At 60.3% G+C, this 24003-nt stretch overlaps 2 protein-coding genes across 6 annotated transcripts in view; one reads left to right on the top strand and one right to left on the bottom strand.

Moving 5' to 3' along the window:
• Positions 1–14635, top strand: part of ADAM8 (ADAM metallopeptidase domain 8) — a 74140-nt gene extending 59505 nt beyond the window's left edge. The window contains exons 16-25 of one of the 2 annotated variants that reach the window (XM_074999993.1): positions 3211–3394; positions 3623–3700; positions 4567–4651; positions 4924–5038; positions 7795–7984; positions 9629–9691; positions 11273–11341; positions 11890–11940; positions 12898–13008; positions 13288–14635. In XM_074999993.1, coding sequence (XP_074856094.1) covers positions 3211–3394; positions 3623–3700; positions 4567–4651; positions 4924–5038; positions 7795–7984; positions 9629–9691; positions 11273–11341; positions 11890–11940; positions 12898–13008; positions 13288–13338 — 997 coding nt within the window. In that variant the 3' untranslated portion in view covers positions 13339–14635. The remainder of the gene's footprint in view (positions 1–3210; positions 3395–3622; positions 3701–4566; positions 4652–4923; positions 5039–7794; positions 7985–9628; positions 9692–11272; positions 11342–11889; positions 11941–12897; positions 13009–13287) is intronic. The other variant, XM_074999994.1, reaches the window with a different exon arrangement.
• A 367-nt stretch (positions 14636–15002) lies between these two features.
• Positions 15003–24003, bottom strand: part of LOC142015986 (inhibitor of nuclear factor kappa-B kinase subunit alpha-like) — a 78508-nt gene continuing 69507 nt past the window's right edge. For 3 of the 4 annotated variants that reach the window (XM_074999997.1, XM_074999998.1, XM_074999999.1), the window contains 5 exons: positions 23901–23959; positions 22013–22104; positions 20714–20803; positions 20292–20371; positions 15003–20025 (listed from right to left, as the gene is read on the bottom strand). In XM_074999997.1, the coding sequence (XP_074856098.1) occupies positions 19807–20025; positions 20292–20371; positions 20714–20803; positions 22013–22104; positions 23901–23959 (540 nt within the window). In that variant the 3' untranslated portion in view covers positions 15003–19806. The remainder of the gene's footprint in view (positions 20026–20291; positions 20372–20713; positions 20804–22012; positions 22105–23900; positions 23960–24003) is intronic. The other variant, XM_074999996.1, reaches the window with a different exon arrangement.

Here is a 24003-nt window from a genome sequence, read left to right on the forward strand (position 1 = left end):
CCATTGTCGGTACCGCCTGGTTCACCCACGAGCCTCCCTGCTGCCATCTACGCGCCAAGTTGGCTATCTTGACTACTGGAACCCCTCGGACGCCAGGGCATACGGAGATTTACATCACGTCGGGGGATATATTTCTCCCTTGTCGACGGGCTCTGCTTCGCTGCGGCCTGGCCCTCTGGGGAAGGAGTCTTTGTCGGTGTCCCGCTCTGTCATATCTCCAAAGCTCTGTCAGGAGCGCTCTGATACCGATAGCCCCACGGCTACCGGCCGAGTCGTCGTCAGACTCGGACGAAACCGATAGGCTCGGCGCTCCGGTATCTCTCTGCCTCCGCGTGGACGATCGCCACCGGTACCGGGAGCCGCTGCGACCGGTTGCCAGAAGCTTTTGCATCCCAGTAGTCGAGATCCAGAACCCTCAACGCTGACTTCTGGAGGCCTCGCGGAGCTCCGAGGTGCTGAGTAAAGAGGCCCTCTGCATAAACGGGGCCATCTTAGAACCATCTAGAGCGGACCGGCGGACTCCTGCGTCGTGTGCCCCTGTCCCGAAGAGACCCGAGAAGAGATGTCGTTCCCGCTTACGGGAGCGGAATTTTTGTTCTCCCACCCTGCTCCCGATTCGCCGGTGGCACAGGCAGCTATGGAAAGGGCGCAGTTACGCCACCTAGGGGCCGCTTGGCAGACAGCGGACTTAAGCGACTGGACCTCTCAGGGAGGAAGGTCTTGAAGTTTTGTGTTGCTATCTGCCAGGCTCAGTAACAAGAGCATGATGAGTCCCCAGGTTTATTAAAGGACTTGAGATTGACTCTGGGTTCCCTGTGGATTTATATGCAGACCTTAGGAGGAAACATCAGAATCTTACAGGTCAACACCAACCCCTCCTCGTGCACCTTCATAGGAGCCCAGCGAGACCGCCTCAGAAACACCACGGGGTCTAGAGGCCCGACTCGTCGGCCCCTTCTGCCGCCGAGGCCTCTGCTTCCGAGGACCGTTTTTGACACGCTGGTTGAAAGTTGCCTACCGCCACTGAGGTTTATCTTGTCTCTTTTGGGGATCTCGTCTCTTGTCCCTTGTGGGCGTCCTCTCGTGCTCTTTGTCCACAACCGGAGGGCGATCGCGACAGATCTCGGTCGGTCTTGGAGATTATCCGTTAGGGATATTCCATGGAGTTTATCCTCTTCCTTCCTCACAAACGTCCTTCGCTGGGGGCTGGATCTCGGTCGAGGGAGGGAATTCTCGTATTTCTCAATCCCCGTGCCAAAATCCCTTCATCCCGCTCCGACGCTCCGTCCGCCTACGGATGGTTTTTGACGGCATCGCTGCTGTATTCTACGTACTTGGGGAAGGAGCAAAATCTTGTCCCCTCTGCCTGGAAAGCATCAGTTTCCGGAAGCGGCGCACCGGGAACAGTGTCGTGACGTCGGCTGCTTACCGTCCCGTACGGCCACAGCTCCCTCGCGACAGACTAAGCAAACTTCTTGGCAGACCATAAGCAGCCCTACTCGACTTTGACTTAAACCCTCGTGCTCCAGTTGGAGCACGGGTCGTCTACAAGTCTGCTCTACTTCCTTCTGTCTTGGGACAAAACTTCTAGCTGGCCCCAGGAGCACCCCAGTTGTTGTCCTTCGGTCTCGGTAGATCTTTTCCACGTTGTACGAGGTCTTTGTTTTCTGCGATTTCCTTGTGAGTTCCCTGTGAGAGAATCATCAAACGATAGAGCTGGAAGAGACTAAAAAAGCCATCGAGTCTAGCCCCCTGCTCTAAGCGGGACCAAACCCATCGGATCAGCCCCGCCAGGGCTTCGTCGAGGCGAGAATTAAACGCCTCGAGGGATGGAGACTCCACTACTTCCCTGGGTAGACCATTCTAATGCTTCGCCACCCTCCTAGTGAAAAAGTTTTTCCTAATGTTCAACCTGAACCTTCCCGACTGCGACTTGAGACCATTGTTCTGTATTTCGGCATCTGTGACCACCGTGAACGGCCTCTCTCCAGCCTCTTGATAACAGCCTTCGACTTACCGAAGGGAGGTTGCAAAGTCCCCCCTCGGCCTTCTCTTCTGCAGACTAAACGGTCCCAATTCCCTCAACCTTTGTTCATTGGTCATACGCTCCAGCCCCCTAATTAGTTTGGTCACCCTCCGCTGGACCCTCTCCGGCGTGTCCACGTCATTGGGGACCCAGAACCGGACACAGTACTCCAGATGTGGCCTCACCGAAGCCGAATAAAGAGGAACGATCGCTTCTCTGGACGTTCTGGTACCGCTCCTCTTGACGCGACCTAATACGCCGTTAGCCGTCTCGGCCGTAGCGGCACGCTCTCGAGTCCTGTCCGGCTTCTCGTCCGCTACAACTCCGAGGTCCTTTTGTGCAGAACTACTGCCGAGCCAGTCGGACCCCAGCCCGTAACGATGATGAGGTTCAGTAAGGAGAAGTGCAGGGTCCTGCACTTGGGCTGGAAGACTGCCAAGGAGATTTCTCGCAGTCCAGTCTTCCAGTTTGTTTAAGTCACTCTGGACCCTCTCCGTACCCTCCAGCATATCTACCTCTCCCCACTAGGTTAGCGTCACCCGCAAAGTTGCTGAGGGTGCAACCCAACCCCTCACCCAGGTCATCGATAAATAGGTTGAACGGGACAGAGCTTGACAGACTGTGCCCGATGATGGTTTTCTGAGAGCGTGGCCTAGCCGTCCCCGCGCTTTCTCCTCTGGATTGGAATGTCATTTCCAGCCAGCCGGCACCGGTACCCCCTTTTGCGGGTGGCAGGGCTGCCGAGTCGGGAACTCGTGCTTGCCGGCGCTGAGCCCGCTGTGCCGAGGAGCTCTTCCCCATTGGCGCTGGCCAGCGGCAGTCGGGGGGTGAGGCTTCGGGAGCAGACCAAAGGGAGATGAGCCCCAGCCCGCTCCGGGTCCGTCTTCGCTCCCCGGACGATCGACCCGGTCAGGGTCAGTCTCCCAGGGTTTGATTTTGCACGCCTAGCGGGGATGCGCAAAATGGAACCGACGGGGCTCAGCAGTCGACCCCGGTACGCCTCAAGGAACGTCGATGGGAAAGTTTCTCCCGGCGACCTCCCTCTGCGAGGGCGGCCAGGTGAGTCGATCGTAGATACGTCGATTCCCGCTCCGCCGTCGCCGTAGCCGGAACGACGTCTCCGTAGTCGACTTGAAGGTGTAGCGTAGACCTGGGCTCACGGCTGCCGTTTGCTTTTCCCGCAGGGACGTTAAGTGCGGCACGTTGCATTGCCTGAGTGGGAGCAGCAAACCCGTGGGAGGAGGCGGCATCTACTCCCTGTCCCTCGGGAGCGTGACCTGCAAAGCCGCCCTCACGGACACGGAAGAAAGCGACACGGTGGCAAGTCTCGTGCTGGTGCCGACGGGCACCAAGTGCGGGGAGGAAATGGTGAGCGCCCCGCCCGGGCTGTCGCCGCCCTTGTCAGCTGGGGCGGTGAGCTCTGCTTGGCTTTGCGTGTGCTGTGGCGGGAGGAGGAGGGCTTTGCCGCCGAGCCTGCTGGAGAGGAGGGGCGGGTCGGTGTCTGGCAAGCAGCGGGGAGGTTGAGGCGTGGCTGTGAGTGCAGGAGGGGCGATCTGCCCTTGTGCCCACTGAAAGCATTGTGGCTCCTCGTTCCAGGTCTGCTATGCCGGGCGCTGCCAGGACCTCCTGATCTACGGTGCCAAAAACTGCTCTGCGAAGTGCAATGGTCACGGGGTAGGTTCAGGCTGGGGGGGTGAGGGGCCGGCGTGGGCCTGATCCCCTGAGCGTCTTACGGCCCGTGCAGGGCGACAAGGGGCCCCTGGGTAGAACGGGAACGCTGCCGGTGTTGCGGAGTGCGGGAGGTGCTCGGCGTCGCTCCTAACGGAGCGTCGTCCGCACCGGGCGTGTCTGTGAGCGCACGCGGCAGACGTGAACGCAGGGCCCTGCCGCGCGCCCCGGACGCTGCAGGACCCCGGGGACCGGGGTAGGTTGTTCGCGGTGCTTCTCTTCCTTCCTTTCCCCGATCTGCATCTCGCCTCGGAGCGGCCCTCGGCGTTCTGCGGCGTGGTCCGAGGGCGGGGAAACGACGCCCGAGCGTTGACGTCCGCTCGGGCGATCTGCCGGCGGACGCCTTTCAGCCAGCAACTTGCCCTGTTTCCTAGATCCCCAGGGTTCATTGGCTGTGTGTGGCTGGGCATCTGGCTCCGCTGAGGGGCTCTCCCAGCCGCCGCTGCCAGGGAGTGCGACACATGGGGCCCGGCAGCATCTCCCGCCGGCGCGTATCGCACAAGCAAGCGCCACTGGGGCTGGTTCCCTGGAGACGCCCGCCTGAGTCACTCAGACCCGGCTGCAGGAGACCTGGCATCCCACCGCCGCTGTCTCTGTGTTTATGGTAATTGGCCGGTCACGATGCTGAGGCTGGAGCAAACGTGCAGCAGCTGCACAGGGTCCAATCCTGCGTGCCTGCTCAGTAAAGCCAAAGGGCGCCAAACCAGACGGGCACGTGACCTGGGTAGAGGCTGCAGGGTCGAGCCCCTGGCAGAGCGTGGTCAGGCTGAATGCCGCCACCTGGCCACTAACCCTGCCCGGTTGGCTTTCAGGTCTGCAATCACAAACGGGAGTGCCACTGCGAGCCGGGCTGGGCCGCCCCCTACTGTGAGCGGAAGCTCTCGGAGATCGTGCCAGGTACGGCGCTCGTCGGGCTCGGGCTGGGGGGAAGCGACCGGGCTGCCGGCGGCAGCGAGGCCTCGACTGCAGAGTCCGGGCCAGGCTGCCCGCTCCTTCCCGGAGCGGCTCAGATGGGCCTAAGCGATGGACTGTCTGGCCCTTGAATTCCCGTCCTTGGGGCACGCCCGGTGCTTCCCGGACGGGACAGAGCGTGATTGAGCCGAGCCCCTCAGTCGCCTGCCACGGCGAGGGGAACCGCCCCCCGACTTTCTCTCTCCGTCTCTCGGCAGATGGGAGCAGCGTGACGCTGGCAGCCGTGCTGACGGTGGCGGTGCTGGCGGCCGTGCTGCTCGTCGGCGGCCTGGTGTTCTACAAAGGCAAGGGGAGGCAATACTTCCAGAAGGGGTAAGACCCTCGCTGCGGCGCCCTGCCCCCACCGAGTCTGGCGTACGCCACGGGCCAGTTCCCCGGAGACCGCCGGGCCGGTTAGACGGCCGGCTGGACGGACCAAATCGCTCGGGCTGACGGACTCTCCCGGCCAGCCCCCGGCTGCTACTTCTGCTGCTTGGCTCCAGGGAGCCCCGTGCTTGTCTGAGCCCTGTGCTGCCAGAGCTCCCCGCCTCCCCGGCCCGGCATCCCAGCCTCCTGGGGTGGGACCACGTGCAAGGCAGAGTGCGGCCCGGTCCCGGCGGGGGATTGTTAGTTTGTAGCCCTTCTTATCAAAGCGGCAGCTCCGTGCCAGGGGCGTGTGCCAAGCCCCCGGGATTCCCAGTTGGCTTCTCCGTGCCCTACGGCAGAGCCACACCTTGGTGGCGGCTCTCGCTCACAGCAGAGCCAGGCGGTGCCCTAAAGGCCGAGGCTGACGGGGCTGTGCGGATGGCTTGTGGAGCAGTCCTGGCACACGCCCACTCGTGCAGTCCAGTGGCTTGTCCTCAGCCAGGCAAGAGGAAGCGACGGGGATGGATTCTGCATGGCAGCAGATGAGCTCTGCTTCTGGAGATCCCCCCCGCGGGCAGGCTCGGGACAGAGTCGCTCCGTGCGTTTGGGGCCGTTCCCTGCAGAGCTGGGGGGACGTGGGACGCAGGGCTGGGAGAGACCCAGCGTCCGGTCCCTGGCGTCACGGGAACCCCAGCGTTCCCTCCGCTTCGCAAACCTGTCTCCCTCCCTCTTTGACCCACTGCTCCCGGTGGGAGGCTGTTGCACAATTTCCCCCTTGGATGGTTGGACACCACCACCTTCTTTCCTGACCAACCGAGCCGTTCGTTCTTGTGCCCACGCTGCTCCGTACCGTCAGCGGCGCCTCTCTCTGCCAGGGGTTTACCCTGCTGGATTGCTACAGAGCAGTCAGAGCCCCTCTCAGCTTTGCTGGGCTCAACACGCCGAGCTCTGGCGACCTCCTCCTGTCAGAGGACAGGCCCTCTGCTCCTGCAGTCGTCCTGGTAGCTCTTCCAGTTTGGGTCTGTCTGCTTCCAGCCTGGCTGAGCAGAACTGTATGCGGCAGGATTCTAGAGGAAGGCTCACCTCTGTGCTGCCAACGCCCGATAGCACACCTGACGTTTTAACGGCAGCCAAGAGCGCAGGGCGGTGCACTAGATGACTTCTCGAGGTCCCTTCCGGTTCTTGTGTTTGTGCGAATCTGTGCACGAGACCGTTCCCTCCAAAGCTGCGACATTTGTCTTTGGGACTGGAGGTTCCCTGTCGATAGCTCTTCCAAGGGGAGGCGTTGAATCTCTCCTGCCCGTAGCTCAGGTGCACGACCGTACGCGTGGAGACCGAGGCAGGAGTGGAGCAAAATGCAAATGAATTTCTCCTTTTCTTAAACGAGGGGAAAGATTTTCACAAGTGATTAGAAATGAATGCAGTCCCCCAAACCCAACAATTCCATCCTTACAGCTGGGAATGGCCATTCATTCAGCGTCGGCCATTCAGTTTAGCAGACCATTATTTTTCACAGCGCTCCTGCTATTTCCCTGGGGTAACTGGCCAGTGATTTTCATTTCTGGAGGGTGTCGTGACCGCTTCAAAGGTGTTACCGCACGTGTTGCCCATGCTGCAGGAATTGCAGTCTCGAATGACTACGGGGTAGACGCACCGGCAGGCCCGTTAGCCCGACGGCTCAGATGACAGGATCGGAGCCGGCACGAGCTCCTTTCCGGCAGACAGGGCCAGCACCCGTCCGCCTGCCGAGCGGGGCCGAGTCGGAGTAGGGGAAAGCTGTGCCTGCCCCATTCTGCCGCGAGCTACGCAGCTCGGATGACCGTGTCCCTGAATACATGGCCTCATGCGCTCCGCTCTGCAGGCGGGCCCGTCGTTGAGGCAGGGGAGGTGTGCTTTCTGGCCCCCTTCCACACCCACGGCGATGCTGCGCTTTACGCTGGTTTCCAAAGAGGGCCATTGTTTGTAAAACTCACTGCAGCCCAACAGGCAAACGAACATGGCCTTTGAATTCCTGTATCGTGATTAAAAAAAGCTGACCCACGAAAAGGAACCCCTTTGTGCCCAGTCATTAGCATCTAATGGCGATGCCGTAATCTGCGGTGAAACAGGATGGGCTGGGACCACATCTGGGGCTGAGCTGTTTGGCAGACCTCAGAAATGGGTCGGTGATGTAGGCTAACCCCAGTGTGGTTCAGGTGTGGGTGGGGTCACATGGACCCGGCAGTGCCCCTACATAGGTGCTCCAGGCCTCACCGCTTCCACAAAGGTCCAGGGCAGGGTGGTCCGGTAGGCAGAGTCCAAGGGACTGTCAGTGAAAGAGGGGGGGAGTGGTAGTGTCGGTCGGGAGGCCCAGGCCCACCCAACTCTACTGGGGCTCCACAGTGATGGGAAACGTCACGGTCCTCAGGCTCCTTCGTACAGGTCCCTCCTTGCCAGTCCACCAGCTCTGGAGGTTTGGCCCGGTCTCCTGGATCTCTGGCCCCTTCTGTTAGGGCAGAGACTGGTCTGATTCTGGAGCTCCTCCCTCTGCAGGGTCCCCTTCTACTGAGCATGCGCTTTGGGGTCAGGAAGTCCCGCCCCCCTCCAGCTGTGCTGAGCACGCTCAAAGTGTACGGTTAACGCCTTCTGGTCCAGTGCAGGGTACGATGACCTGGTCACAGGGCCTTTGGGTCAAATAAGACCTGGGGGAAAACACGGCTGTTCCTCTTCTGGGCGTGTTCCAGGAGGATTGTGGCCAGCACCACCAACGGGCTCGCCAACCCCTTGTTTCAAGAGGGCAGCAATCCCAGGAACGGGAGGCGGGAGCTGCAGCACCGCGACATCGGCAGCCCCAGTCTGATTGCCACCACCTCGGACCTAAGGAGCCCCCGGTCCGCACACGTGTCCGTGGCTCCCGGCCGGCCGCCACCGGAGGTACGTGCGGCCCTGGGAGAGGGAAGGCGGCTCTCGCGGCCGGCGGGTTTTCCTGGGGGACGCTGGGCCTCTGCGTACCCCTGCGCCGATGCTGGAGAGAGGGGAGGAAGGCTGCTCCCGGTCACCCCTGGAAAGGAGAACGAGCCCAGGGAGCAGTGAATTTGAGCCCCAGGACCGGCTGAGGGTTGCAGGCCTGGCCCTCGGCGTCTCCAGGCGGTGCTTTCTGCCCTCACTCGGCGGCAGGGGCTGGGAGATCCCCTCGGCGGAGCCGGACGCTCAGGCGTGCTAGGCTTCTTGGAGCGGGGGAAAGAGCCCAGAGCTTGGCCGTAACGTGCCCCTACAGCCCAGGCTGCACCCGAGCTTCCCCGACATGGTTTCAGGGTTTCTCTTTGGGATGTTTGGGGCCCCCAGTGCAGCCTGTGGAGTGAGGCCACCATCTATCTTACAAAGCCAGGGTCAGGGCAGGGGTGCTGATCCCTGTATCCTGGGGTAGCCTCGCCAGCAGCCAGTGACAGTACAGTAGCTACTAGGCCTGGCTGTCTGGTGCCCGCTTCCCCACAGGGCAACCTGAGTCCAGGGGCCTGTCGCTACAAGAAGCGAGTGGGGAGGTCGCGGTAGTAGGGAGGCCTCTGTATGCGTATTACATGGAAATGTAGTTGAAAGAATATGCAAATTAGCTCAGTGCACAATTTGCATAAAATCCCACTCCTGAGGCTGAACGGGTCAGGGCAACGGCGAGCCGAGGGTCCTCCATTCGACCGACATCTCGACCCACGACTTCCGACAGCATCCTCATCGGTCGCCCGTTGGCCCTGGGTTACCTCTTCTGCCTTTAGCCCCCGTGTGCCCGGCTCGGGGCGTTTTCATGCACGGCTCTGCCGCTCGGGCTTGGGCGGCTTGTCCTCCCCGGCGACCGTTCTGGCCAGATGCCCATTGCTTGCAAGTGGTTTAATGAGCTGGTCTGCACGTTTGCAAATACTGAGGATGGAGTGTAAAATATGAAGCTGCGCCAAGGTGAGCGCGAGGCTCTCTGCTGCTGGGTACCTCTCCTCTGTACCTGCCTCTCCACCCCGTGGGCCAGTCAGGGCTCCAGGACAGGGAAGCTGCAGCCTGTGCTGTGGGGTTTGGCAGCAGTGTCAGGGTGTGTGCGGGCGTGGGGTGGATCGTAGTCTCGGCAGCCTCGGGCGTGAGGCTGAGGCGGCGGTCCCCATGGTGGGAAGGACGTGGCTTGCGAGGGATGGCGGGTGTCAGTTGGGAGAGTTGTTGGCGGACGTGGCTGGCCGGGGGCTGCCTTCGTTAGAGGCGCCGGGGGGGTTCCTTAACTAAAGGCCCCTAGGAGGAGCGGAGGGGCAGATCCCCCTCGCTCGCTGCCCACCCACCCTCGCCGCTGCCTGGCGTGCTCTGTGTGGAAGGCTGGTTGCCCTGGCTACCGGGCCGTAGGGCTGTTCACCTCCGTCAAGGTGGGCTTGGGTCATGGCGGGTGGCCTCTGTGTTGGGGCCAGGCTGGGCGGGGGCAGGGGTGGGAGCTGCCTACCTGGGGCGGGACACTGCTGGGTTCATTTTGGGTCCCAGTCAGGCTTTCGACTGGGACAGGGAAAATCACTCTACGTGCTTCTCATCGAACACTGTCTGTGTCCCACTCAGCCTCCTGCGGCGGCCGGCAGCGCCAGTCGGAGCGCTTCTGCCTATCCCGCCAGAGCGGTGCAGGTAAGAGACCGGCGTGGGCCATGCTTCTGCCTGGGGTCTCTCACGTTCTGCCCGCTGAGAGAGGAGTCTGCCGAAAACCGGTCCGGGCAGCAGAGCCGAGTGCAGGAAGTCACCGCGGCGGCACGGTGTCGCCCTGCGCGGGTCTGTGCTCCTGCTCTCCCGTTGGGGGGGGGAGGCACCGTGTGGGCTCCCTGGTGACGGGATGCGGTGCCGGAGCACAGACCTGCTGCGGCCGGGGAACCCAGCCTTGTCCTTCGTCCAGGATCCTCCCGGCGGGTGGTGCACTCCAGGGGGCAGGGGGATAGGACTGCACCCCGGGGGCCTTCGAGCCCTACGCTGGCTCATGCCTGAGACGGAGCTGCTAGGGCTGTGGGAGCAAAGTACCGCAGGGCCTCTTCTGTCTGAGAGGGAGCAGAGCCGTCGCGTGTCCCCGTCTGGCGAGTGCCTCGCATGAGGGACTTTTCCTCCGCCCGGCCTGGTTTTGCTTTAGGTCGGTTCGGTTTGGATCAGTTTAGCTTAGTGGCGTTCCTCACCCTCCCCTCTGGGAAGCCTGGTCTTCCTTGGGCTCTGCCTCAAACGCAGCCCCTTTGGCCAGCAGGGCAGCCCTGGGTAGGCAGTCCCAGCTGCACTCCCTGCCTTGTGGCGTTGTGGCCCTCAGAAGTAACTGCTGTCCGGCCCTTAGACTCCACGCTCTTCCTGCCCCCAGGTTTAAGGTGTGGCTCCGAACGGAGCGCTCTCTTCGGCTCACTCAGAGCCAGATGAGCCCCTCTGCTCCGGAGCAGCCCTCTAGACCAGTAGCCTGTCTTCCAGCAGTGGCCAATGCCATGTGTGCGAGAGGGAAAGAGCAGAACAAGTATTTAGCGATCTGCTCCCACTATCTGGCAGTGTGCACCTCGGGGACACTGCGGCGGGTGCATCCTTCACAACGTTGGCTAATAGCCTTTCTGGGACCAGGCCTCCATGAACATAGCTCATTCATGGAACCCAGTTACACTGTGGTGTTCATGGGCATCCCTAGGCAAGGAGGGCCACAGGTTGGTTGTGGGTGTGTGAAGAAAACCTCCCTTGTGTGTTTTAAACCTGCGCCTCGTTAACACACAAAATTACGAGAAGGGATCACTACACTGACCACGAAAGTGGTAACTTTCTGCACCATGGCTGGCCTGCACAAACAGGGCCCTGCAGCTCGGCCTCCAGCTTGCTTTGCGGAAGGAGCCTGGGGGCGGATGGGCTGGGAAGGGGCAGGTGCTTTGTAGCGAGTTCGGCCCTTGTGCCTTTGGAGCAGGAGCTTGGAGAGGAATCAGGCTGGTGCTGCATATGGCACCTGGGGCTTCTCGCTGGCTGCCCTAGTGATGCTGGAAAGGCTCGGGCGGGAGCTGCCGTTCCAGTCACGTGCCCTCACTGCCCATCCATTGCCAAGGCCACGTGTTAGATGGGGGCTGAGGAGTTGCCACTTCCCACCGACATTCTGGCACAGGCTCCCGTGTGCAGCTGGCTCAAGGACTGGCTGGAGGCGCCACACGGTCACTGGGACACCTGCGCGACCCTGACGTGTTTTTTCTTTCTGTGCCTTTGGCTTAGGCTGCTGTGAAACCCAGCGTGGCACCTCCCCCGCTGGTCCCTGCAAAGCCCAGACCGGCTCCTGGCGAGGTAAGGCAAGGCCACTGCTCACATCTTCCCGGGGCCCCTCACTGGCACCACCCTCGTCCTTGCTGGAGGGTGATGCTGGCCAGCAGATACCTCAGGCCCGTCCAGCCTGTCACCTCCCTGCCTAAAGCCCCGCCTCCGGTGGGCTTCTGGCCCCACGGCAGCACGTGCCACTCTGGATGCCTCCTGCCCGGCCACCTTGCTGTGATCCCACAGCTTCTCCAAGGCAGCACGCTAGGGCGGTGCTCTCCCGTTACCAGCCCCAGGTGGAGCCGGTGCGGCAGCAACCTTGTGGGCCAGCCCCCAGCCCTGCTCCCATGCAGTAGTGCCGGTGGGATGCCGAGCCAAGCAGGATGAGTGACACAGCTGGTGCCTCTCGTGCTCCCTTTCCGGCAGCTGGGCCTCCTTGTTTGCAGGCAACGTGGGATCCTGGACCTGGTCCCACCAGCATGTCTGCTGAGTCCCCAGAGCGTTGCTGAGCTGGGCAAGGGGGACGGGGGGAGCGCCTGGTGGGAGGGGGGATGGGACTGAGAATCGCCCCCTGTTCTTAGGTGACGCCAAAGCCGCCGACCCGGCCTCTCCCCGAGCTGAGGAGCAAACAGGTGCGTGTCCTCCTGGGGCCTCATGCAGGCCTGTCTGCCTGTCAGCCACTCCGTGCTTGTGGCCCGGGCCCCCCCAGCGGCAGGCCCTGTTCCTGCAGGGGTATGGCTGGTGGGCCCCAGCCACGTGGCTGTGCACCTTCTGGAGTCAGCCCTTGGAACGGACAGTGCTGGGCAAGAGGGGAGGTGGCAGTGCTGGGGTCAGCTGTGCTGTAGCCACACCGAGATGATGCGGTATGGAGCTTAATTAAACTGGTGGGGGGGGGGTCCCTCACCCAACTGGGCCGACTCACTTCTTCCCTGCCCCCCCCCCCCCCCCCCGCCCCGACATGGCCTGGTGTGCCCCTGCTTGCAGTGGGATGGGGGCAATGCTGGCTTGGGTGGAGTGTCCCTGCCTGCAGTGCTACTGTGAGTTGGTGGGGGTGGGGGGCCACGCCAGTGTGGCCCCTACTCTGCAGCAGGTGCCCCTGGAGTGCTGTTGGAAAGGGGTGCTGCAGCCAGGCCCCAGCAGTCCAGTCCATGTTAGTTATGGGGGCTGGAGTGGCCTCCCCAATGTTCCCCTGCACTGGGCCACTATGGCCAGGCCCATTCAGCCCAGCCGGAGCACCCCCTACGCAGGGTGGCCTGTGGGGCTGCAGCAACCCCCCTACTGTGCCAGCACATAGTGGGTACACGAAGATCCCGCCCGTATGGTCTGCGCTCTGTGACGGGCTGCGGGAACACCATGGCCTACTGCAGTGCAGCAGCCTCGAGCAAACGTTACCTGTCTTCAGCGAGGCCATGGCTGAGCGTAACTGGGGGGGGCGCGAGGAAGGGCTGCGTTCTTCTCCTGCCCATCCTGTTGGCAGAGAGCCGCAGTGCCTGGGAGAGCAGCTGTGTGGTTTTGCTGCTACAATGGAGGCTGTGCCACAAGGATTTGTAGTGGTTTGCGCTAAAGGAATGTTCTCTTGCTTTTCACAGCACAAGGCAACTCAGCTCAATGGCAATTTGGTCCCCCCCGTGCTACAGCCAGCTCTGCCTGTCCTGCCTGCCAAACCTGCTGCCCTCACGTGTCCCTCCAGCCAGCCCCAGGTGAGCCCATTGCTGCATGTTGGCAAGCAAGCAGTTGTGTTGGTGTGTTACTCTGGGGTGGGGTGGGGGTGAGGGGTTCCTTTGCCTGGCACAGCTCCCCGCTAGGCTTATGGGGCTCTGTTAGGCAGGCTCTAGTTGTGCATTGGGGCAGTTGGGTTGTTTTATTGTGCCTCTCTGGCCTGTAGAGGTGAGGGCTCAGCCAAGGTGTCACAGTTGCTGATGCTAGAGCCCTTTGGGCAGGGACTGCAATGCCACAGCTCCTCTCTCTCTGTTTTCCAGCAGGCAGTTTCCTCAAAGGTGGCACTGAAGCCGCCGGCTTCCTCGAGATGACCCAGATGGGCAGCTGGGACAGAGCTGCGTGGTTGGCTCCAGCATTTTGGCTCGAGTGATTGAGCAATTCTGCTTCTTGCTTAATGGTACCCGACTCACTCAGGACCTCGAAGGACGACTCTGCCAAGTGGTGTTTACATGAAATGCTCGACTCGACTCCTGTGCAGACACAGCACCTGTGTTAAGGCACAGCTGACAGTAGGGCTGGCCAGCAGGGGCTGCTTCCAGGCCCGAGGGGCAGGGCAGCCCACACCAGCAGATGTAAGGGGATGTTCTCAGGTTTTTCACTAGGGAATGTGCAAGTAAGTCCTTCCCTGACGCACAAAGGAGGGACTCACACTGCAGCGCCCCCCCACATACACACAGCCGGGGGAGGGGGGGGAGTGAAGGGGTGTAACTCAGGGGACACAGTCGTGTTTCCATGTCACGTATGAAATGAGCCCTGCAGTGCAGTGTCATGGCTGTGCACTGCAGACACCACCCTTCATCACTTGGACCACGTCAGGGAAAGCCGTTGTCCTGCCTCTGCTGGGAGGTGAAACTGCTGCCCAATGCACCCCCCCCCCCCCCCCCCAGCCATCTTTAATCCATGTGGTGGATTTCCGATGGCAGACACGACCCTACCCTGTGGGGACTCCAGCTCAGCAGGCACTGGGGGTGGCCAGTCCAGCAGTGACCGCTTAGACAAGACAACCCTTGAAAACGTAACCAGCTCAGAGACTGTGCCCGTCCCTGAGTGCGCAGGGCAGCCCACTGGCTGTGGTGACCGTGCCCCATTGCCCCCCCCCCGCCCCAAACTGTGACAAGCTGCCACCCTAGCGCCAATGCTGCAAAGCCCAGTCCATGCACTGGCATGTCCCACCCTGTCCTTCAGCATGGGGTGCACCATCAACCCCCTCCCCTGCCCCCACCTAGAGGCTGGGCATTGATGCGACCCAGATTTCCCTGCAGTAACTTGATGCAATGAGCAAACAGTTCCCCCCCCACCAGGTACATCACACTCAGCTGGGGGGGCTCAGCAGGCCTGAAGCTGGTTTGGGTCATGGTGTTAGCAGCCAATGGAGTGGGTCAGTTAACTGGTTGTCTGAGCTGGGGGCTCTCTAACATGACTTGCTTACAAAACAAAACCCATCTGTGCCTTGTCCTTCAATTGATAAAGATCCCAGCAAAGGTTAACACCAGATTTAAGGCAAAAGCTGAGGCTGCTCAGTCAGACAGATGAAACAGTAAAAGCTGCAGGCCAGCTTTGTGCACGGGGGGGGTGTGTGTGTGTTGGCAGGCGGGGCTCCACTCTTGCTGGCTGGGGGAAAGGGATAGATGTGAGGGCGGGGCACCTCTTGATCCCTTTGCGCCCTGCAAGGGTCTTTGGGAAGCTTGGGGCACAAACCCAATGGTGGTCTCTGTGTCCCCGTGGGCAGGTTGTAGTCTAAACTCACCAGTGCCCAGCTGGGGGTTGGGAACAGGGGGTATTGGATTTGTTCACACGCTTTGTGCTGTGCTGGGTCCTTGCGGGCATTTACACGGGCCACGTGGAAATGCAGCGTCCACCTTTGCGGGAATCTGAACGTCCAGGTGGAAATGCTGGTTGGGGGCATGGCCCCAGGCAGCCTAGTTCCACAGCAGGCGTGAGTGTGGAGACAAGACAACCGTCCAATAAACAGTATCAAAATTATTTTATTCCGCTTCAAAAATTGAACATTTTGCATATAAATGTGAATGAGGTTTTTACAAAATTCCACAGCTACTTGCCCAAGGCCCAGGCTCCCCCTCTCCCCCTCCACCTGGAGGGAGAGAGGTTTAAACTTTGGAAATGACCTGTCAGAAAATGCAGCCTCCGAGGCTGGATGCTTAATGCACAAGTAACCCACCCTCAAGCGAGCCTTCTGTCTGACAGGGGACCAGCAGCTTGTCGTGGGCTTCACGTTCTGATCACTTTTCCTACGCTACAGTGCTGCCCGAGTGGTGGAGCAGGAAAATGAGATACCATCTGTCTCGTACAGTCAGGGCCGCTCCAGTATTGCCCAGGTCCTGGAGACGTCCTCTGGAGAAATGTGCCAAACGCAGCCAGCCAGGGAGACTACATGTAACGCACCCATTCCTAGCCAGACAGATACAGGAAAAACCTAAAGCCTCGTAGGGCTTCACAGGCCCAATCCGGCCGCCTGCAGCTCGCTCCCTGGCAGCAGTAGGAGGGGTCGTTACTGCCCCCGCAGCACCTTCCCCCTTGTGGAGCAGGGTAACGTGGGGTGCTGGACATGGGCTGCTGGAGCTTGGCTCTGGCCATTGTACTCCTGGGTGCAATGACCCACTTCAAGGGTGAACTGCTGTTCCAGCTCCTTAAGCACCAGATGGGCCTTATCCATGCAGCCCATGTCACCGACAGGCAAGCTCCCACTCTGCCGGTACTGCATCCCGCTTGCAGCTACCGCACACCACAAGCGGCAGCAGACTCACAGCTGGGGCTGCTGCTTGTTCAATGCCAGCTCGTCGTGGCTGTAGGCGTGTCCTTGCTCTCCTGCCACCAGAACTTGGACCCGGGCACACAGACCTCAAAAGCAGGTGCAGTGGCTCCCGGTTGGAGTGCTGACACCAGCATATTAGCCGACGGGGGCTTAGACTCCCTCCGTCCTCCCGCTTTCCCAGGCTGCTATTTCCACAGGGATGGCACTCAGACGCCAGCCAAGCTCCTGTTGTCCAATACTCCCAGCTGAGGCCTGAGCCAGACTAAATTCCCCTCCACCCTAGGGCCGCAGGAGAGATGCTGGGCCTGAGGCAAGGTGAGGACAAGGGCAGTGGCATCCTGAAGCAGGCACACGCCAGGCGTGAGCCCGAGCAGCAAATGGGAAGGGGACCGAATGGCACGCGCACGGCAAGGCAGAGACGTGGCGACCCGCTCGCCCTCACGCAGACATTTCGATGTAGCATTAAGGGGTCTGCCGTTGTCGGACAGAGGCTCGTGGCCGGGGGCGGCCGGTCCCATGAGAATCACAGATCCTGCTGCGGGCAGTCAAAACTGGTCTCCCTGCTCCTATGCGCGCTTCCATTTCAGCAGCTGTGTTTGACTCCTGTCCAAGGTCCAGGTTGCAGCCAGCGGCAGTTGACTGACTGAAGCCAGGTGCACGGGACAGTGACTGTCCTTAATGTAGGTATGGGAGAGCAAGGACTGCTCACTTCCCAAAGCTGTGGGAGCTTCCCCCGGCTGAAGAAAGGTTTTTTAATTCAGAGGTGCCAGCGAGGATGGTTCAAACTTCAGCTTTGTGATCGACAGGACCCGACGCCTCAGCCACCGGGACCCATGCTTACTCGGCTCTTGTAGTCGCTCCCCCCCACCTTATTCCCCCTTACACCAGTTCAGAACAGGGCTGCAAAAGCCCTCTCGACTCATCACAGACTCTCACGGCCTTCTCTTTCACCACCACAGCTACAAGATCTTGCTCGCCCCCTTAAGGCCCTTCTGGCCAGTCCTCTCAGTGCGTCAGCAACGTCTGCTGCCCTGGGAATCTTTCCTTGCCCCAAAATCAGCTGCAGCACTCTCCCGCCCAACTTCAGCGCCTCTGCAGCGCTTGGCGAGGGGGCTTAGGCCCCTCTCACCTGACAGGGACCTTAAAATAGCAGCCTCTGTATCTGCCACATCTTCTCTAACAAGCTCCACTGGCCCCAGGCTGCAAGGCAGAGCCTGGCCTCTCTCCAAGCAGCAGTGGTACGCCCTAGGGCCGTCAGCAGGACTGCGCCGTTCCCCTCAGAGCCGCCGAGGCAGAAGGGGCCTGTAGACTCCAGTTCTGCTGGAGGAGGCTGCTCTTTTGTCACCTTACTGCACTGTGCAGTAAAGGGCCAATGGCTTACCCCTGGAGCTGCAGCAGCGCTCAAACTCCCAGCCAAGGCCAACTGCAGTGTCTGCTCTACCTGGCTCCAGAAGGCTGCAGGCCATTTTAATCTTCAGCTGGCCAAGTCTGCCCGGGCTTCAAGAGGCAAAGCAACTGCTGGCAGCCCAGGGCAGAGGGGTCACAGAGCCTTCCCCTCCCTTCTTCGTAAGTATCCAGGCAAGAGACTGCTCTGCCTGCAGCAAGTAAACGGGAGCGCACGCCAACCGGCCGACAAACCAACAGGTGAGGCCCGCAGAGCGCACTCTATTCCACTCGGACATCTCTGAGAGACGTGAGCGCCCCGTGCGGGAAAAGCAGAAACGCCACAGAACGGGGAGTGGGTTGCGAACGTGGCTAGCTCTAGGGAGAACCGCGGACTCGTGCAGCAGAGCAGACCGGGCATTCTGTCCTCCAGGGGAACGACACGGCACACACGGACTCGGTGGGGGAGGGCAGCGTGGGAGCAAGGCTTAGCGGAGAACAGCCAGCTGCAGACACGTGGAAGAACAGAAATGCCTGGAGATGCTCCAAAAGTCAGGTCCTGTCCACCCACACTGACAGCAAGACCGAGCAGACCAACTCCTTGAGCGTGGTCACAGCTCATCTAGACAAGCGGTTGGGCAGCACTGCTCGTCCCGCAGAGGAAGGGGACCGGCTCCCCCGGGCTAGCGTAACGGCACCCACGGGGGCTCACGCTGAGTTAACTCTTTCAACTGGGGAACATCACGTAGGTCCATCGGTACAAAATCCAAGCGCAAGCCGGTCCCTGGGGAGAGTCCTGTGCCCATGCAGGAAGCCAGCAGCAGGTGCTCAGCCTTTAGGGAAAACATACAGACGAGTCCCCAGCTCTAGCTCTGGCCCCCTTCCCCAGGCACGCCCTAGCTCCACACGCCGCCACGTTAACCCAACTGCAGGCTCCCGGCCTCCCAAGCGGCACCCGGAGAGCTCAGCGTGGAGCCTGCAGGTGCCATTGCTGGGAGATAAGGTGGAAAAGAGCAGCCTCGTCACAGGAAGGTTCGGGCTAGATGGGAGGCCAGACATTTCAGGGCCAACCCTGGGGACGTAAGCCCTACCCCTCCCTCACGCACTCTCCAAAACAAGTTTCTACACGGTAGTAGTTGAAATACCACACGGCCCAACCAACGGAGGGAAGGACACTACACCAAGCCCAGCTCTGGGGCGGAGGGTCACGGGGCCGAGAGCAGCCCACAGTTCCCACAGCGGGGGGCTTCCTTCTCGTGCCGCCGGCAGGGTGACCTACCGAGAAGCGGCGCAGCCCAGCTGACGACGCGAACCGCTCAGACACGCTAGGCAACGGGAGCCGTTCGCACCAAGTACCTGCCCTGTGGTGATGCAACGGGACTTCATTCAAAACCAGAACGCCCCCAAATTACAGGACTCTAATGGGAGCCGCCGCCGCCACCGCCGCCTTAGGCGTTCGGCAATCTGACGCCGGCACGCCGCGTAGGAGCCGGGGAAGCGGAACGCAACCGTGAGCCGCAGCACTCGGGTGAGCCCGGTCCCCCGGAGCAAACGTGGGGCCGCCCCAGCACTGCCCAAGGAGATGGGTGTCGGGACAGCGGCGTCCCCGCTCTGCGTGCGGGAGGCTCTCGGCCACAGACCAGAGAGCGCCGCCTCCTCTGTCCCACACCCGCCCTTTGCGTGCCAGATGCCGAGAGGTAGCTACCCTCCCGCGGGAGGAGGCGGAAGGTCTGGCGGAGGCAAGTCGCACAGGTCTGTTCGCTTGTCCTCACAGTTTGGTACCGGGTGCCGCCTGCTCCCGAATCCACCTCTTTGGATGGGAAGACACAGAGCCTGAGAACAGAACCCTCTCTCCACTGCACGCAGGACACCTAGGGAGACAGGCGGCCCAGCAGCAGGCCTTGGCTCAGCTAGCACGGCACGACCGTTAGCAACCGTCTGCACTTTGAACTCAGCACCATGTCTATTGACAGAAAGAATTAATGATCTTTTACGGTAGGAATGGCAGAGCTCTAACTAGCCACCACACCCATCCTAGCTGGGCCTCTAGTCTCTGGGAAGCTGAACGGGCGTGCAGGGCGAACGCCCCAGAGGCGAGTCGGTAGCATTTTACATCCAATGGAGAAAGAGAACACCATGAGGGAGGTTAACTTAATTTCCTTCTGTAAACGACACGACTCGGTCCAGCCTCATTGTGCGAGCAGCAAAACCACCAGGCTTTCCATCCCACTCACCCAGAGCTCTCAAGGCTCCCAGGCCCAACCTGCTCCCAGGGTAACTCAGAACACAGGTCTTCTAAAGAACTGCACCTATGGCACAAGAACCCCTGGCTACTGCAACATTAAAGGACAGAAGAGGCAGATTTGAGTACAAGATTGTTCCTCATTTGGAAGCACCGGCTCAAACAGAGTGAGAAAAGGCAAAGGCAGAGCCTTCGACACCAGCGGAGCGTAAATAAACCAGCCCAATCGTCACATCTGCGTAGCACGAGGCCGCACACGCGGCTGCGTCCGCCCCACCGGCACACGGCCAGGGGCAGGCGGCACCCCGTCGCGCTCCGGGAGGACGCTGCACCATACGGTCCCTTCCTCCAGAAGTCGCTGAAGCTCGCTCACCTCTTGCCTCAGCCTGCACGCTCTGTTCTTCTGACGTGCGTCCCCCCAGAGAGCTCGGGCTCCTCCTTTGAGAGCAGGCCGCCTTCCGGCACGGTCCGCACGGCCGCCTGTCTGAAGGTGCAGGAATCCGAGAACACGCTGGGAATGCGGTTACCAAAATACAGCTTGCTGTTGGCTGCAATGGCCTGATACTTCTTGAGCTGCAGATATGCCGGCGTGAGTTTCAGCTGTACAGAAGATGACGGCAGATAGCGTAAAAGGCAACATTCTCGTGCACGCATCGTTGCGTTTATCTCCACAGATCCCCTCTCATCCCAGCCAGCAGCTGGGTTTTGGGGTCACAATTTAAATCCCTCACCAGCAAACGATTGAGAGCGGCAACACTGAACCTTCCCGTATCACTCATGCCCTGGGGCCCTCCCTTCCCAGGAGGGCAGAGACAGACAAAGGCAATCTAAAGTCAGGCTCGGGCGGCTACAAGCGCTCCCCTCACCTTGTTAGAGTCGGCCATTTTCTGAGCAGCGTAATATTCCGCATCAGCTTTCGTTCTCTCTCTCGCTAGGAAAACAGCATCTAATGGCAACAGAAAGTCCCACAGAAAAGAGCATGACAATCGGCGGCCCTCGGACCGCGACGTAAGGTCATCCCTGGCTACGCGCAGTCACAGCCCAGCCGAGTGCCACTCGGGCGGGCCCTAAAGAGCTGGCAGAAAACAATATGGGAGAAATCAGCTCCCCAGTTCACAGCACCAGACGTGCGAGACTCGTATCGTCAGTGGCAAGGATGCCCAGGCTGAGGGTTCTTCCCTGCCCATAGTTACTGGAGGTAGAGGGCTGCCTCTGACAGAGCCTGTGCCAACAGCTAACCTGGGGGGGGGCCCCGAGAGGGGAATGTCACCACTCAAGCGCCCGTTACCTTCAATCTCTGAAATTCTCTTCTCCGTTTCCTTCTCCATCACCTTCTGCCGATACCGAATCTTGGCCACCTCTGCGACTTTCTCAGCCTCTGCAATTCCAAAGAGCAGCTCAGACAAGAGCTCGAGTACCTCTGGCCAGACCCTCCCAGGTAGGCGGCGGTTCCGAACCGACCACGCCAACAGGGATGTCGGCCGATTAGGTGCTCGGTACCAGGCTATCCCCACGGCTCACGCCTTCCGACCCCTTTGGGAGCTTCACAAAGTAACAACGTCACATTGGCAGCGGTTTGCATTTCAGTAGCACGAGATACAAAGCCACAACGGGGTCTGGCACAGCGGTAAGGCTGTCACTTTTCACATGGGTAGTTACCGATAATTTACGGCCCACAAACTTCCTCGTTGTGCAGATGCCGAGCTCGGCCACTTTCCCCAGGACCACAGGAGCGACCTGGCTTACAGGTGTGCCCAGTGCTGGGTGCAGCCCCATCCCAAACGCCTTTACAAGGCACTGAAAACCAATCTTCCAGTCAGGGCCGTCCCCACAGCCAGGTACAAGCCCAACAGCTGACAATCTCACTTCCAAAGAAATGTCTAGAAGTTCTAAGCAGCTGCAAGGAGGCAGGTCATTAGCCAGCGAGCTTCTAAGCCTCCGGCCTGCAGCACTTTGCGTGGAGGAACTTGAGTCGGACAGGGCTGCCACAGCTGCTCTCTGTTCCTCTCCAAAAGGACCAGGAGATCCGTGCGATCCCCCAGGAGTAAGCCCTGGGTTATACAACCCCTCTGAAAGATGGCCCCTCCACCAGCACACCATCCCCAATGCCAATAAAGGGGCGGGGGGGAGCGGCACAACGCTACCTTGCCCGACGCGACGACAAGGAAGAGCGAAACTGGCAGTGGACCAAGGGCTACGCAGTTCTGCGCCACGCGTCCCCTGGCTGGTTACAGGCTCCGCTAGATCTCTTGGTCAGAAATAGCATCACCATACAAACTGTAGCCAGGGCACCGACCACTGACGAGGTGCCCAGAGAGCTGCTGTCCTGACGAGGGAGTCAGCGCTGCTTCGCAGGGAGGAGCCTCACCCACTGACTCATGAGGTGCACCATTTCCCTTGGCTGTCTCCTGCCTGACCAGTGACCCAGCGTGTCCCTGCACGGCTAGGGACAGCACGCTGTCAAAGGGGCCTCGCTGGGATATTCTGCCAAGTTCACCCCCCATAGAGTAAAGAGCCCATGAAAAGACCCAGTCTGAAGACGCTTGCCCTTATTAGCAGCGCCGTACATCCGTGCGCTACAACATACCTATGAGAGCCTTCTTCCTCTCTGTCTCTGCCTCCTTCTCCACCACCTTTTGCTTCTGTGCAGCTATGAGCAGTTTGGTCTTTTCAGCCTCCCTGTATCACACAACAATTTGCAAGTGAGCAGCTTTCAGGGTGGTGCAAACAGCCAGCAATGTCCCTGACCCAAAGGGGAGCATTTCAGGGCAGGCCGAACAGACAGGGAGTCGCACGCAAAGAACGTCCGGAGACGGCACGCAGACCAGCAAGCCCGGCGAACGGAGGGAGAACGGCAGGTTGACGTCGCCCACCCATTCCGTCGGCTTCAGAACAGGGGCAGCTCTCTCGTATACGAGAGAGTTTGGCTTTTTTGTGCCGCTCTGCACTAGCGGACGCAGCGTCGCCCCAGCCGCCCTCGGAGTCCGGCGTGGAAGTTCATCTCGTAACGGCCGTCATTTCAATCAGACTCCGGGGGAGGGACCGACTCCGTGCGTAATGTGACGGGAGGCCGGCCGGCTGCTTGAGCAAAGGGGAGGCTGAACAGGCTCTGCCCAACACGCACTTAGCGAGGGGAGGAGGAGTTATGGATGTAAAAAGCTCCCTCCCTCTGTGCACAGGACCCTCCTGACACAGAAGCACAGCTCTCCCGAAACGGGCGACAGTCCAGAAACTCCCACCTTCTGCCCCTGCAACGCTCGAGGGCATCTGTCAGAAAAGTCTGGCACGCCAGCCCGCTGCCCAGCCTGCACCCAATACCAACTCGCTCGCCTTAGGGTGGGGATGGGCTGGCAACTGTTTCCTGGGCCACTGTGGTCTTTAGAGATCAAAGACCTGGACTTGCACCTAGAAACTGGCACCTATTACCTGGGGCAGGGCACGGAGCTTACGCAAACCGGGAGTCTGCGTGCCACACTGGCTCAAGCATCCCACTGCTGTTCCAGGACGGCTCCAAGGGACAGTCTAAAGCCCCGGCATGCTCCCGAGAAAGGACATCACACAGGGGAAGCAGCATGGTCTGACCCACCCACAGAGTCCCCACACAGTCCCGGAAAAGCAGGCCCCTGAGTGGGGAACGTGAGTCTGTTAAACCCTCCCAGACAAGTTCTGTGCAGCTCTGTCACGAGCGGAGCGACAAGCCGCGCAGAGACAAGCAGAGACCAATTGTGCGCCATCGTACAGCAGGTCCCCTACAGACACCTGCTAGGGGTTTGTTATAGCCGGCGGGCTTTTTTCCTTTTCCACCCACGTGGAGGGAGGCGGCAGTCTCCCAGGCGCTCTCTGGTCACGCGGCAGCAGCCGACAGTTTGGAAGCTGACGCGCCAACCGAGGCGGCAAATGAGCCAGTTCAAATGTCACGTCCCCGTGAATTTTATTTTATTTGGGGTGGGGGACGGCGAGAGGGGAGGAGATGAAAAATCTATCTCCTCAGAGAGATGGGCATATGGACCTCTTCTGTCACCCACATCCATAGCCCAAATTAACTTTACGTGGCCATCTTCCTGCTCGGGAGGGCAGACGCACAAAGCCTGCTCAGCAGATACAGAGCTCACCTCGCTGCTGCAGCAAGAGGACCTTACAGAAGAGCCCTGTCTAATTCAGTACACGTGACATCCTTGGGGAAGGGACAGAGCCAATCTCAGCAAAATCCTAGTGCTAAGGAAAGGAGATGGGACATTCGAGCGCCAGACAAAACTGACTAGCGGAGGAGAATCTTCCTCTTTGCACAGAATTTCTCCACAAACACACAGGGAGGAGGGGGGCGCACCCGCTGGCGTTCTGGGCACCCACTGCAATGGGAGGGAGAGGCTCCAATCCCGCCCCCGCCCTAGGAGCACATCTGGGGACTAATTCACCCCGATCGGTGTAAGCGGCAGGGCTCGCTCCACAATGGGCTCTGCTGCCTACCTACTCACATGAGTTCGAAGTTCCTTCGGATGGCTTCTGGGATTTTGGGCTTTGTGACACGTACAGCCTGGAAAACAAGCCAAAGGACATTTCAAAGCAGACTCTCTACAA

This window comes from Carettochelys insculpta, chromosome 7 (genome assembly GCF_033958435.1).
Source record: "Carettochelys insculpta isolate YL-2023 chromosome 7, ASM3395843v1, whole genome shotgun sequence".
NCBI classification, from domain to species: Eukaryota; Metazoa; Chordata; order Testudines; family Carettochelyidae; genus Carettochelys; species Carettochelys insculpta.